Source organism: Daucus carota, chromosome 2 (genome assembly GCF_001625215.2).
Source record: "Daucus carota subsp. sativus chromosome 2, DH1 v3.0, whole genome shotgun sequence".
NCBI classification, from domain to species: domain Eukaryota; kingdom Viridiplantae; phylum Streptophyta; class Magnoliopsida; order Apiales; family Apiaceae; genus Daucus; species Daucus carota.
In genome coordinates, this window is record NC_030382.2 from 40,838,726 (window position 1) to 40,853,754 (window position 15,029).

The 15,029-nt window shown below is 35.6% G+C and overlaps 2 protein-coding genes across 2 annotated transcripts; one reads left to right on the plus strand and one right to left on the minus strand.

Moving 5' to 3' along the window:
* The first annotated feature begins 876 nt into the window (after positions 1-876).
* Positions 877-8,794, plus strand: LOC108210185 (malate dehydrogenase [NADP], chloroplastic). The gene is made up of 14 exons (XM_017381467.2): positions 877-1,169; positions 1,257-1,350; positions 2,901-2,987; positions 3,859-3,943; positions 5,183-5,364; positions 5,446-5,516; positions 5,602-5,692; positions 5,790-5,864; positions 5,955-6,056; positions 6,138-6,260; positions 6,634-6,702; positions 6,787-6,855; positions 8,194-8,247; positions 8,361-8,794. Exons 1-14 carry the CDS (start codon positions 1,012-1,014, stop codon positions 8,412-8,414), a joined length of 1,314 nt encoding a protein of 437 aa, XP_017236956.1. The 5' UTR covers positions 877-1,011; the 3' UTR covers positions 8,415-8,794.
* A 1,547-nt stretch (positions 8,795-10,341) lies between these two features.
* On the minus strand, positions 10,342-14,702 carry LOC108209862 (NAC domain-containing protein 78). The gene is made up of 6 exons (XM_017381031.2): positions 14,354-14,702; positions 13,230-13,507; positions 12,797-12,985; positions 11,448-12,062; positions 11,197-11,356; positions 10,342-10,994 (listed from the first exon to the last, which is right to left on the minus strand). Exons 1-6 carry the CDS (start codon positions 14,538-14,540, stop codon positions 10,591-10,593), a joined length of 1,833 nt encoding a protein of 610 aa, XP_017236520.1. The 5' UTR covers positions 14,541-14,702; the 3' UTR covers positions 10,342-10,590.
* Between the last annotated feature and the right edge of the window lie 327 nt (positions 14,703-15,029).

A 15,029-nucleotide genomic window follows, 5' to 3' on the forward strand; every position in this document is an offset into this window, starting at 1 on the left:
TGCAATAAACCAACTGATTCAATTTTGATTTTGATTTTTTTAAACTAACTGATTCAATACTGATGAATTACATCAAACTAAATTCAAAAACCGTAAATAACACGGATTCAGAAACAGGACAGCGTGGCACCGTGTCAGATTGAGTGTGACTAGTAGTGGGCTGGGGAACACTTTTAATAGCTTGTGGGCCTAAGTCTTGTTTGTTTGTGAAGTTTTCTGTCTGGTCCACTAACAAGTGCAGAGTTTTAATAGTGTTGGGTTCCAACTTCTAACTGCACATTTCGGGTTTTTTAGTCGCTGCAACTAAGGCCCCGTCACAATGTCATATGTAGTCTGTATTTTGCTGTTATTGTTATTTTTTAAAAGTTGCCGATTTAATCTATTAATTATTATAAAATATTTTATTAACTGATTTCTAGATTCAATTTTTCATATCATATATTCATAAATTAGTATAATAATTTTAGTAAACTAAATAATATTATATTATTTTAATATATTAAATGAATATCCTGATAATTCATTCTGATTAATTACTAGGCGGTAGTTTTATTTATTAATTTTAATTTCCGTCTTTTACGATACTCAAATAATCACATAATTATAAGACTAATTTTTTAACGCAACTAATCACAAGATTCACCACGGACATATATTTCTTTCAACTATATAACTCTAAACGTACAGATATAATTTTTGAATAAAATATAAATTAAATTATTTTGATAATGCCAATCCTCAACCTATCGCAAAAAGATAAGAAAAATGATTCAACCGAGAAGTCGATATCTCAATAATTAAAAGATTCAAATTCCAAAAACTAAAATTCCCAAGGATGAGGAACAAATACATGTGTCATGTGTACAACCTCAGAATACAAGACTCAGTGTTATTACCATATCACTTAACTTGATCAAACACATTGGTATATAAACAATCCTAGTTTTCCCATTCCACAACACTCTCCCTCCAGACAAAACTCCCCACTTTTTATCCTTTTACTTTGCTGCCATGGCAGTTGCAGCAGAGTTCTCCCCAAGAACAAGTCTTGCTAACTCACAGCTTTCCTTTTACAAGTCCTCAGTTCAGCACTCCTTCTATAAACAGCTTAGTTATAGAAGTTTTAGCCAGGCTCAAAACCCAAGAATTGTTTGCTCTGTCTCAGCAAAGTAAGATTGTTTTTAAGTTCATTTGAGGTGTTTAGCATTTGGGTTTTGTTGGGTAATGCTTATTGTTGATTCTTGATGGTTTTGCAGGCAAGCTGAAGCATCAGTTGCTGTGAAAAGTGATGATACCAAGAGAAAACCTGAATGCTTTGGGGTCTTTTGTCTTACTTATGATCTTAAGGCCGTAAGTGTATTTCTTTTATTGTACTTTAGTGGTTACTAGTTAATTAGAAGTAGCTTCTGTAGTTGATTTTGTAATATAGATTCAAAGATTTTGCACCACAAGTACTGGTTGTGTTAGATATAGTGCTAACTAGATATGGCGATGTGACTCTGACTTGGCTCGAGCATCGACAGGATTTAACTGAGAATGACACAGGCACAACTCGCTTAACCCGAATACGACCCGAATCTTTTATTCACATTTTCAGTCATTTAAGCTTATATATCCATTTTTAGTAGACTTGAGTAATAATTTTATCGCTGGAATTGACCCATTTATGAACACTACACTGGGCCTGAAATTGTCACCCCTGTTGAGCATGTATGTTGTTTGTTTTGATGTTTAGGTAAGAGTATTATCCTTAAGCTATTTATTTGACCTCGTCCATGCAGATAATCCCCGTGGGCATTATAGTTGTAAAGGTTTTATTAATTAATTCTTTCTTTATAATAATAATGTTATAGGTGTAATACATGATATGATCCTGCTAAGAACTCATCATGACACATTGAGGTTTTAAGATAACTGGTAAATTAACAAGTTAATCAGAGCTCAAGTTGGGATGTAGTGATCCACTCTTCAGCTCAAGGCTTAAAGTGATGAAAGTGTTAAGATATATCATATAAACCTTCTAAGCCCTCCTCCTAACACCTCGAGGTCAAAGAATGGGCTTTTGAGCAATGGAAGTCTTAAAATATTATTATTTCAGATGTGGTTGTAATGAATATGTAATGAATATATATATATTTTAAAAGAATAGCAGTCTTGTATCTTACTGAGTTTAAACTATAAGAGGATGTTGCTCCCTGTTTATGAACAAAGCCATTACTCCAGATGTTTTGCAAACTCCGGCTGACTCGTAGTTAAGTATATGTTCAGGTTTATTTGTTTCAATACGAGTCTCACCTCAGACCTTTAGGAAACTCGGGCACTAGGTCAACTGCAAAAACCTACTCACCCCTCCCTGGGAAGTTGGGTGGTTGAAACTTCTGCCCTTCCGGGGCTCGGAGCCTCGGACTATAGTTCTTTAGACAAATGAAGCTGCAAGCTTATCTACTCAATTTGATGTTAAGAATTTAATATCGTCTGACAAATATCTATATGTGCACGTTATCTATGTCAGTCTCCCTCCGCTTTCAGTATTATAAAACATTTCCTCTAAAAAGACAGGAGGCTGCTTAAACAGCTGGTGAGAGTATGCATTATGCAAGAACTAGAATTGAGATACAATACCCTTGTTCTATCTTAATTTTACCCATGAGTTGTTAATTAATCAGGGATCCCTAATATATACTCCGTAAGACCTTTAAGCTGTCACTCTAGCACTCTAGTTCGTTTAATTAGTGGCAGGTAAGAGCTACAAAAGGGGAAAAAGAATACAAGAAAAGTTCAGTATATTGTATAATCATTATTCCTATTCTATTTACACTTCAAAGCAACTTTGCATTTAGATAACTGAAAAAGTTATTGCTAATCGGTGATAAATATTAATTGGTTTCTTCCCTTTACAGGAAGAAGAGACCAAATCATGGAAGAAAATGATCAACGTTGCTGTTTCAGGTGCTGCAGGGATGATTTCTAATCATTTGCTTTTTAAAGTAAGACATTCTAAAATTCTAATTTGTTTTCAAGGAAAATTCTGAAATTTGTTTAACTTATTTATTTCAAGACTGATCATATATCAAGCCATCTGGAACAAGATTAATTTTAGAGGGAAAAAACTGTTGCTATTTTCTTTTTCTCGTCATGCATCACTAAATTTATATAAGCTCAAATTAATTACCAATATCGGAGAACATAAAAGCATAAATGAAAACAGATACATCTTTTAGAATTTCGCCAAGTTGATGTGCAAGGAAAGCTTTGAAGTTGTGACATACTTTCTTAACACGCATCACTACATCCTTATTTTGATAGTTTCACTCCATTAGCTCTCGTCCTAATCTTGTTATGTTGTGTCAAATTAGTAGGTTAATTATACTTTTTATTTCCACTGTCCTACTACAACCAATCTTCTATAAAAAAGTATGTTTGATTGCTTTTCTTCAAACATAGTAATCTATTGTTGTTCCTCTATTTTCACTGGAAGAAGAGAGTAAGAATTAGAGATAATGGATACACAATGAAGAATAAACTAGCAATTATAGTATTGAAGATTGTAGTATGATCGGCATGGAAGCTCTAAAGAAGAATTTACGAGAAGGTTGGAAACATGCTAGACCCCCTCCCTCCTCCAAAAAAAAGAAATATACCATAAACCCATTACATTAATCGTGATGGGGTTCATGTGGGGAAGTCTACTCATAATCCAGTTACAGTAAAGCGTAATGGGGGGTTACGCCAACGACACACTTTTATTTAAGCATTACATTACTGTTATGGTCAGTGCAAAATAACTTTAAATTTACAACTGTCTTAACCTGTTTTTTGTTACACGAACAACTTCTAACACTTGCTTAATCATGTCAGCTCGCATCTGGTGAGGTTTTTGGTCCAGATCAACCTATTGCACTAAAACTCTTGGGATCGACAAGGTCAGTTGAAGCTCTTGAAGGTATGTCTTCAGTATATTACATATTCACTTTAGGACCACTGCATAAAATTCCCAAAAGTTGGTAAATTTAGTATTGTGATGTGTGATGTTTTTTTGAAAAACAAATTATTACTTTTTCTAGTCAATTTTGTAATATTTATCCCCCCCCCCCCCCCCCCCCCTTCCCCTTATGTTGTAAATTTATGTATAGTTTATAAATGCTTTGATAGAGATGATGGTTTTTTTATTCAAAAAAGAAAATTCATTTCAAAAATTGAAACTAGAAGAAAGTTTAAGATTTTAAACTTAGTGCTGTTCCAAAAACAATAAATACTCACTAGAAATTTAACAAGTAAATGTTTAGATATGTACACCTTCTTTTTTACCCCTGCAAAGATTATATGTCTGACTCCATCCCTTGTCATTTATGCGCTATAAATGACCAGCTAACCTATAATAACAATATTGCATGTAGATGAGGTATAACTATTTGTTAATGTAGGTTTATTCCTAGGAAAATGCTTCACTCATAAAATTGGGTACAAAATTACAAAATGACACGTGTTAAGTTTTGATTGGAATGGGGCCCTGTATTCAGATAAATAAGACCAATTAAAACATCCACCTCAATTGCCATGTCATTTTGTGCAAAAGTTTGTGTATAAGTATGACAAGAGAAGATTTCTGTCAAAAAAAAAAAAAAAAGTATGACAAGAGAAGAAAGATATAATGTGACAACATATATAATATTAGAATCATCTGGATGAGCTACATATAAGCAATGGGCTTTAAATGAGCCAAGAACATAGCTGAAACACTCTACCCTTACTAAAAAAATTGTTACTACTCAAAATTAATTCAAATCTAATCCTAATCTGATTTCACTAAAAGATTTGATCAACAACAACCAATTATTAAATAAATCTGAATTTAAAATTCAAAGCATTATTTAAACACTCCTCCTTGCTTTGATATTTTAAACAGCTATTAAAATAAAACATCATCGTCATGTTCTTGTGATACTTGCATACTCGGTCGATGTGTCCAAATCGTCTATATATGTTGCATTTCATATTTGGTCTCCACCAACATTTACCCTGTGGATGATTAGTTTTCTTGCACCAAGAGCATATACCACTTTATGCCTTTGCTTTGAGAGCACCTTCCACCGTGTCTTCATTTCTCATTCTCCTCCTTTGTTCTACAACCTGGAATGTACTAATCAAGTTCTGCTTGCTATAATATGCTAAAACGATGCAGGCGTTGCCATGGAACTAGAGGATTCCTTATTTCCGTTGCTTAGAGAGGTGAGCATTGGCATAGACCCCTATGAAGTGTTCCAAGATGCCGAATGGGCACTATTAATTGGAGCAAAGCCAAGAGGACCCGGAATGGAGAGGGCTGGCTTATTAGACATAAATGGTCAGATTTTTGCAGAACAGGTACTTGTAATATATTTCAATTGGAAATTCACATAATATAATTTTTATAAGTTTTCATATAGTAGTTACTCACATTGACAGGGAAAAGCTCTAAATGAAGTTGCTTCACGTAATGTCAAAGTGATGGTTGTTGGCAACCCCTGTAACACCAAGTAAACATTACCAGCTCTTTTTCTTAATCCCTTGTATGGTTTAGCCATGTAATATAACTGCTCCCTTTATTTTTTGTCCTTGCAGCGCATTGATCTGCTTGAAGAATGCTCCTAATATTCCTGCAAAGAATTTTCACGCTTTGACTAGATTAGATGAAAATAGAGCAAAGTGTCAGGTATTATTAACTATCAATTCACTTACCTGACAATATGTACTATTGTCAAGATATAACTTGTTCTCGTGATTTATATGCTCATCTTATGGTTCTGCAGTTAGCTCTCAAAGCAGGGGTCTTTTATGATAAAGTATCTAATGTGACCATCTGGGGAAACCACTCTACTACGCAGGTACACTAGTAAAAATTTTGTGAATGCACGCACAGCAGTACAGCAATTATTTGTTCATTCTCAGAAATACAATTGTTGAACTTTTTTCAGGTTCCAGATTTCTTGAATGCCAAAATAGATGGCTTACCAGTCAAAGAGGTCATCAAGGATACCAAATGGTTAGAAGAAGACTTCACTCAAATGGTCCAAACGGTATGGTTTAACAAGATTTGTTTCTTTAGGGTTCTGCACTTAATTGTTTTAGCGACTAATCTGAGAAGAACTGATTCATAGAGAGGTGGTGTTTTGATTAAAAAATGGGGAAGATCTTCTGCTGCATCTACTGCTGTATCAATTGTTGATGCCATAAGGTCACTTGTAACTCCAACCCCTGAGGGTGATTGGTTTTCGACTGGAGTAAGTCCATACTTCTTTCTCTTTTTTTTTTCTTTTTTTTTGTAATTAAAGCCTCAACTTGTCCGTGTTCAATCTTTTGCAGCCTGATAAAGGACTACTTTTTTGTTGGTGACTATAATATGTAGTCATGTACAGTAGCGTTATATTTTGAATATTGTACAAAGGTATAATGTGCATAAAGAGTCGAGAAAATGACATGGTTAATATTTTTCTCATAAGGTAGGCATGCTATGCTGATAAGCAAAAGGGGGTTAACAGATTGTAGAGATTGTCTTACAATCATTAAATAGTTGCATCTTTTAATGTGATTGTTTCAATCACACACCGTCACTTTGAGCTATATTTTAATTTGAAATTTACAATGCACATGTAGGTCTATACTACTGGGAATCCTTATGGTATAGCCGAAGATATAGTTTTTAGCATGCCATGCAGATCCAAGGTACAATGGTCCTCACTTGCACAATATTATTTACTTATAGCATATGAAATTTGTTTCTCATCCGAGAGGAGGATTTAATTTCAGGGTGATGGTGACTATGAACTAGTGAAAGACGTAATATTTGATGACTACCTTTTCGAGAGAATAAAGAAGGTAATACTTTTTTCTTGAATGTGAACTACAATTTCTTTACTTCCTTTCACATTCTTTAAATGTTGAACAAGAATTTTTTACTTTTATATTCTTTGGTAAAGTGCTATTACTTCTGTGAGAAATCTTGTTCGGAAATATGAATAATTGATTTCCTTAACAGGATCTGAAAAAGATATTACAAGTTAATATTTGATAAATATGTTCTCAAAGTTATATATTCATTCACCAAACCATTACTATGATACACAAAAATTGACTTTTAGCACAAACTCCAAGCACTCACAATACAATTTCCTATTACCATATATACAACATATATAAAATAAAAGCCATATATATAAATAAAAGCCATATATAGGATATGCCAACATCTTAACATCTTCTCCTAAGGAAATTTCTCCATTCTTCTAAAGCAATATTACCATATATACATATTACCATCTGCCTCAAACTCACGATACCCATATCAAGAGTTTGCAAAAAAAAAAAAAAACAACGGTGGTCATCTTCTTCATCCTCGTCCTCATCACTTTCCTCATCCTCATTGCCATCTTCTTCATGATTAAATCACTGCCACTTTTATTGTTTCTATGCTCAAGATCTCCCACTTTGACGCTGTTGCTAAGGTTCCATCTCCTCAAACTCTCATTGGTTTGATTTTTCTCACACCCACAAATTCTTGCTGGATGTTTTCACACTCCTGATACCAAGATGATAAATATGCTAATAAAGTTATCTTTCATTCATTCACCATAACGTTGCTTTAAAATTTACTTGGAGCATATAACATACCAAGTAACTCCAAATGCTCACAACAGCAATCTCCAAAAATATATTTGATATGTCATATCTTAACACGCTCTCCCAAGGGAACTCTCTTGGTCATCTAATAACAATATTACCATAAGAATTAGAAATATTATTACCCTTGCTATTTGGCAAGTGCCCAGTTAGCCAACTACGTTAATATATTCATTCAGGAAAATGCAAGGTACTCAAAAACTGTTCAAATCTTATTTGGCAATGTATGATTGGTTCCAACCACACTAATAGTAATGGGACCCCTTGTATGCACATAAAACAATCAATTAAAATTAGTCATTTGTCTGCCGCGTCATTTGAGAAAAGAATTTGGGACAAAATTTGGGGTACCTAGCATTACTCATTCATAAAATGATTAAGTGGATATAAGGATGTAAAAGTAGTCAAATGACTTTAATTTAGGAACAAAAAGAGTAATATATGAGTACTCTTTCAAGTCCTGATACCCTATATCTTGGGAGAGTTTTTTTTAACATTTAAATTCTTATAAATTTGGATGGATTATTGGTTCTACAGAGTGAGGCGGAGTTGCTTGCAGAGAAGAAATGTGTAGCTCATCTTACAGGAGAGGTTATAATCATGTTACCTTTGACATACACCCACGCACACCAAAACCACAAATACAGTATGCTAATCCATCTTAAAGATATCTTATTAAAGAAATTTCTTCCTCATTTTGCCAGGGTATTGCAGTCTGCGATCTACCCGGGGACACAATGCTTCCTGGAGAAATGTAGAAGTTATCACACAAAAGTTGTATTTAGAATTTTTGCCTGGTACCAAGCAGACATACTCCGTGAGTCTACATCGGGAGGCAATACCGTTACCACAAGAAATTTTAATTTATGCCGTAGAATAAATTTGCAGCTGTTAATAGTTCTCATCTGTAGTAAAGTTACAAATTTAAGACAGTTGATAAGTTTAAAATGGTGCTCAGGAAATTTGTACGCCCGCAGAAACATGTATATTTGATTCTTGTAGTTTATGCATATCTTTATCTATGCTTTAAGGCTGGGGCCTGGAAGTAGACATTTCGTACTCTGTAGCTAGAGAGGTACAATGTAAATGTTTGCAAAAAAATCAGCTGTGCAATGTAATTTGTGAACCTATTAATTCATGGTTGAAATGTTCTTGCCAGTGATAAGAGGGGGTTGGTCCTTGTCCTTAGGACTGAGTATTCGGGTCGGTTAACAACTGCTGGTCTTAGTGAGAATATGTTTGTCGAGAATGGATTGACCAGAAAATAAACCTTCTCTCAGTATACTTTTTGGAGCAAAAAGACTTGTTTCTGTTGGGTGTGCCATAGAAGATGAAATTGCTGGTTGAGTTTGTTAGAATATAAGATCCTGGAAAGGGCCATTCTCTAACATTCCCCCTCGCTCGAGAGCCCATTTATGGGTCGAAGAGTGGATCACGGGCGCTCATCTTTGGAGCATTAATTTGCCATTCGTGCCACTATAAATTGTGAGAATTTTGGGGGTGGCAGGGATCGAACCAGAGTCCTCTGCCAACCTGGCTCTGATACCATGTCAAGGAACCAGTTACTCTAAAACCTCAAGGTATTAGAGAATGGCCCTTTCCAGGATCTTATATTCTAACAGAGTTGGTTCATTCAAGTAAAATATGGGCGCTTCAGATAGATGCAATTTAGAGATCGTTCAAGAGTATAGTTTAGGATTGAAGACTTAACGTGATTTATGTGTTGAGTTAAGAGTTTAAATTATCTATTTGGATAATTTTGAGTTATTAATAATTTATGAGTTATTAAAAGATATAAAAATAAATAATAAAAGTGATTTATGGATAACTTATATCTTATAACTAATTTTTTTATCAACAAAAACTTTTGAAAAAATAAGTCCCCAAAGAAAGTATCAACATAACTTATGACTTTAAGTCAATTTTCAGCTTATTTCTAATTTTAAGTCGATTTATGACATATTATACAAACAGATATATTTCAAGTTAAAATTGAAAATGACTTAAAACCCGGGCTTGAGACGGTCTGCATCCAAATCACACCCAGGACTAATTTTTGCCTCGTTAAGGTTGAGCTGACAGGATGAAATTTAGCAGACATGGAAACCCAACATCTCCCTATTAGTGCAGACGCTAGATCACCCAGGATAGGAGACCTGAAGAGACCCAACATCTGCTAATTGGTGCAGACAGTAAATCTTAAGATCACCCATTATCACTTGCTCTTAAATGAAATGGATTTCTTAGTACTCCTGCACCCGAGTCCCCACATCAATTCCAAATATTTTTGAAATCCCCAGGAGTCCCCGCTCCCATATAGGAGCAAATCCAACTTCTACACACAAGGGACTCGTTAAAATATTTAGCAGACCTGAATTTTGTACATCCATAAACTATCCTACAAGTTCAGCAAACTATTCTAGGCTCACTTGGACAGCACTGAGTTTTCCTAAGGATATAATACCCTTTAAGTTCAACATTGGTCGATTGCCTGACTTTTCGTTGTAAAATCAACTTCAAAGTAAAGTTCATGTCCAGTTGTCCACACAACCCCTGAAACCAGCATCCCTTGTCCGATAAAATAATAACCCACTACTAAATTTAGCTAGATGTTCTAAACCATGACCAGATGTCAAAACAAAAAAATTTCAAAAACCCACCTGGAAGATACACGAGTTACTAGACTGATCAAGACAAATTAAAATGAAATAATAGATGTGAAATCTATATTCAATAGGCGGCAAGGTGCAAAGTTTGCACACTAAAACCTTACACAGCAGAATCCATAATTTGAACAGAAGCAGTCAGTTGACACCATCACATGGTTTTATGCTTCGATATAATTATGACACCACATGTTCTAGCTAAAATATGTGAACTCGCAATATGAGCACTTGTATCAGGTCTGATTAGTTGATGGGAAATTAATGAGCATTACTTGGCACAGATATAGGATCCAATTTTGAAGCTCATTGTTAAAAACAAAACCCACATGCACATGAAGTAAAACCAACCCCGATGTACTGCTGACTGAGCTTTGCTAGAGATGATGCTAGAGGCTGGTTCCGACTCTGCAGTAATATCATCAACCCTCGACAGGCCAAAAGAAAGGACAACATTAAGACGGCCATCCTTGCCATATGACCAACTGATGCCAGTGCCTCTCAAACTCATGTTTCTTATCTGAACTATACCCGCAGTAACATGGATTGAACTTGGCGAAGCAGAATTGAAACGTAGAGCTGCATCCTTTCTGGGGAATTCTGACGCAAATGCAGGAGGAGCAGGATAATTCCCCAACACTCGACTGGCATGCTTGTTGAATTGATAGGGGAAATCTGAATCATCAAAATGCAAACAATAATAAGGACTTGGTGACGAATTAAATAGACGGACTACAGACAACTAGCTAATTAGATGGATTGCTCAAAACATAAAGATTGTAGACAGATCCACGAGTGAGTATGAATATCCTGTATGTAGCAATGATATAGAAAGTAAGCAATTCTGATAGTTGAAAGATACGAGGACAAGTTTCACCTGATTCTGCTGCATTTGAAGAAGATGGAACATCATTGTTCTGCTCTTCTGGCAGAAGTGATCCTTCCACAGTCTCTTGCTTAATATTTTCGTCATGGTTCTGCCCTCCAAGCAGAACTGATCCTTCCACAGTCTCTTGCTTAATATTTTCGTTTGCATCCTAAAAGTTGGAGGATGAATTAGAAACTTCCCAAAGGAACTAAAAAATATACAATACTTTGAAATTGCAAAAATTTTCAATGGAACAGTACCTTGGGCATCAAGTCCTGTGAGAGCAATGATGCTGGTTCAGTAGGAAGATCCCCAGTTTCCACCATATTTAAATAGTCACCATCAGCAGAATCAATATTTGGGAAGTCAAAACTGGAATAATCCAAGTTGCCATCAGTAGAGTCAAAGAACTGAAGGTATTCATCAAGCATTTCAAAACTAGAAGGATCTGCCTCAACAGATGGTTTAAGATCACCAGTCTCAATAAATGAACCATCAACGTATTGAGGATTATCCATAGAATCTAAAAGTGGTTCATTAAGCAAGTAATCCACATCTGCAGGATTCTCTGCATTGCTTGATGCACCAGTATAGCTAGGTTCACCGATATATTCATGCTTAACTGATATTGTATCCATGTTGGATTGCATTGGCAAATTAAATAAAGTTGTGCCATCAGGCTGTTGCTGGTAATTACTTCCATCAACACTCTGCAAATCACCCAAAGTTGTGCCATCAGGCTGTTCCTGCAGGTAATTGGTTTCATCGCCAGCCCCCAATGGCTCGTCAATGAAGTTCATTGATTCTTGATTTGCAGCCCCATTAACACTCAAGGGAAGAGGTGACTCATACACAGGATCAGCAGCACTAAGAATCTGCATAAGAAGGAAAATGCAACTCAAACCAGCAACCAAGGAAATACTTTCTCTTGCACTCGAAATATAAATGTTACTTCTTTTAATATTTCACATATTTAAGTAAAATATATAGGAAAAAAGTTTATGACATATAAGTGGTACACCCTCAATACTATAATAGCTCCACCATCGACTTCCGCATTAACTAATCCGAGTATAACCATAGTTGTAGACGGTGTTATTGTCACCTTGTTTATACATCATGCAATTCCACCAGACGACCACAAGGACCACAACATATATGTGCATTTTAGTTCTGAGATGGCTTTACAATTATGTGCAGGAAGCCATTTTCTTTTAAAGCCCAAACAGATAACCATTGTTTCTGTACTAAATTAATAAAATAATAGACTAGTTATATATATTACAATTCCACCTACCCAAAGACAAAATGGTAGATGTAATTCCTGAAAACTACATCTAAGCCACAGTAATGTAAGCCATTCTCAGACTAAACACACAGGGCCTATTCAACATATACGATTCCCAAAACCCACCAGACTAATAATAGAGCACATGAAAGATAGAGCGAGTGAGAAGAGGGGGGGTCTTTCCAACTAAAAGAGGTTGGCCTAAACATTTTGTGCAGTAAATGTACAGAAGTAAAATCTGTCATATATTATGCAAATCATAAAACAAATGTTACATAACCACGGAACAGGATACACGTATATATGGTTGGAATGACAAACCTCCTCAAGATCATTTTCATCCAAATAGGCATCATCACTAATTTGGTGTTCATCTGCATACTCATCCTTTGGGACCATGACCAATTCGTCATCATCCCACTCTTCTTCAACAAATGGTGCACCATACTTCTCTCCATTCTTAGGTCCAGAACCACTCTTCCTAAATACCCTGCAGAGAACAAATGCATCCTGCCACCCATTCAAGAATTATGTCAAAACATAAATAAATCCAAAATACTCCTAATTTCAGACAGACTAGAAGATTGAAGAACATTAAAAAAAATTACCAAGCCACCAAATCCAAGTTTCTGTTTCTAGTGTCCTTTTCATATTCGTATTAATATTTTTACATTCCCAAGCTCAACTATTGTTCATGAAGAAACAAAACTATAAAACATAAACCCATTATTATATAAATAAAAAAAAACCTCACCTGGAGGATTCCAGCTTTCTCCAACTCCTCGTCGATGAGTCTATATTCATGCATGACCCAGTTAGTCCTCTCACCACGAGGAGCCCGGCCACTGTGATACACTAAAGTTTTCTTCATACCAACAACTTTAGTCCTATGATAAACAGCCCGATCCTTCCCAGTTGTCTTCCAGTACCCTCCGTCAGTAGCTCTGTTAGTCCTTGCACCATTCCCATACTTCTTATCAAGATAACTGAAGAAGTACCACTCTAGGTCTCTACTCTTGAGCCTCGATTTACCTGCACCACGCATTTAACAAAAATCAATCTAATGTTGGAAAATATTAATCGTGCACATAAAATTAAAAGCCACATCTGACTATCTGAGTCACGTTTATGATGCTTTAAATACAATACGAAGAAGATACCAGTAACAATGTATAGAATTCAGACATATAAACCAACAAATGAATGATAACTAACCAGGCTTGCTACCTACATATACACTAGACTGTATTGCATTTAAATCCAACACCCTAAATTAACTCAACAAGGACATTAAAGGGGCATTTGGATGGTAGATGTGAATGAGAATCGCGAATGGAAATGAAAATGGGAATGAGTATCCCAAGGGTGTGGAAGGAATGATTTACCGATCAAGCTCCATCCCACAAAATGGTTAATTCAAACACCAACACATGGGTTTGAGGTTCCGATTCCCATTAACCAGGCTCATGAACCAAACACCCTCTAAACTATTCGAACCTAGCTACATTTTCAAGTCACTTGAATTTTCCACACACAGGTACACTCCATGCAACAATCACTTCAATTACGTCAAACAAAACAATCCCCGAGAAATCAAAGTTGCTACCATTTTGCATCCAAGATAACCACCACAATCGCCCTCTTTCCAATTTTAGCCAGTTTTTACAATCCATCACCACTCCAACATTTAACAATAAAGAACCACTACAAAATTAAAATCGTACTAATAAACCAATTAAGAAGTTGCTAATTCTTTACATTAAAGAAAACAATAACAAAAAATCTAAATGCACAAATAAAAAAGTCTTGTGTCCATTATAAGACCGACTAAGCGGGGATACACAGGGTATGTTTGGTTCGGTTTTCGAGAAATCCAACCTGGGAGATCCCACGGCTCGACTTTGTAAATATCGATATCGGAAATCGCATCGAACCGGAACGGCTTCCCACAGATCTTCCGCCTGAGATAGTACCTCACCAGCTCCTCATCGGTGGGGTGGAATCTGAATCCCGGCGCCAGTGACGACGAGCCTGCTGCTGCTGTCACTTTAGCATCTATTTCCATTGATTCTCGAACCTTCTATTGAGATTTTAGGGTTTGAATTCGAAAGAAAAAGCTTTGGTTTGGTAGATGGTGGGGGTGTATATAAAATGATGTATGTATAAGTTAGAAGTTGAGGCGTATTGGTTAAAGACGGAGGGAGGGATCTAAGGGTGACGGTTGGGTGATTTTGGGGTCTGTCACTGGCGTAAAGTTTAAATAACAGGATATTTTTGGATTTTGGATGAATTAATTAATTATTTGTTATGATTTTACGGTATTAAAACTCTATTTATTTATCCTGGATAGAAGGAAAGAAATGGTTTGGCGTTTGTAGGTTTTTAATTAATTTTTAATTTTAGTTTCTACGGAGGAGACAGAGTGGGGGTTGGGGTGGAACTTTTATGCCCCAGAATTGTAAACTAAAATCACTTATTCGTACTGTTTATGTAAAAAATCGAAAAATATTTATAAAAAGCTAAAATTCTAATCTTTTATTTCAAGATTTCTATA

Bases quoted from the DNA above. Each gene is read 5' to 3' on its own strand.
- LOC108210185 (XM_017381467.2), top strand. From the start codon at position 1,012: ATGGCAGTTGCAGCAGAGTTCTCCCCAAGAACAAGTCTTGCTAACTCA. The intron at 1,170-1,256 runs GTAAGATTGTTT...ATGGTTTTGCAG, and splicing joins GTTTGCTCTGTCTCAGCAAA to GCAAGCTGAAGCATCAGTTG. The intron at 2,988-3,858 runs GTAAGACATTCT...TAATCATGTCAG, and splicing joins CTAATCATTTGCTTTTTAAA to CTCGCATCTGGTGAGGTTTT.
- LOC108209862 (XM_017381031.2), bottom strand. From the start codon at position 14,540: ATGGAAATAGATGCTAAAGTGACAGCAGCAGCAGGCTCGTCGTCACTG. The intron at 12,986-13,229 runs GTGAGGTTTTTT...AATGGGTGGCAG, and splicing joins AGAAAGCTGGAATCCTCCAG to GATGCATTTGTTCTCTGCAG. The intron at 10,995-11,196 runs GTGAAACTTGTC...TTGATGATTCAG, and splicing joins TTCAAATGCAGCAGAATCAG to ATTTCCCCTATCAATTCAAC.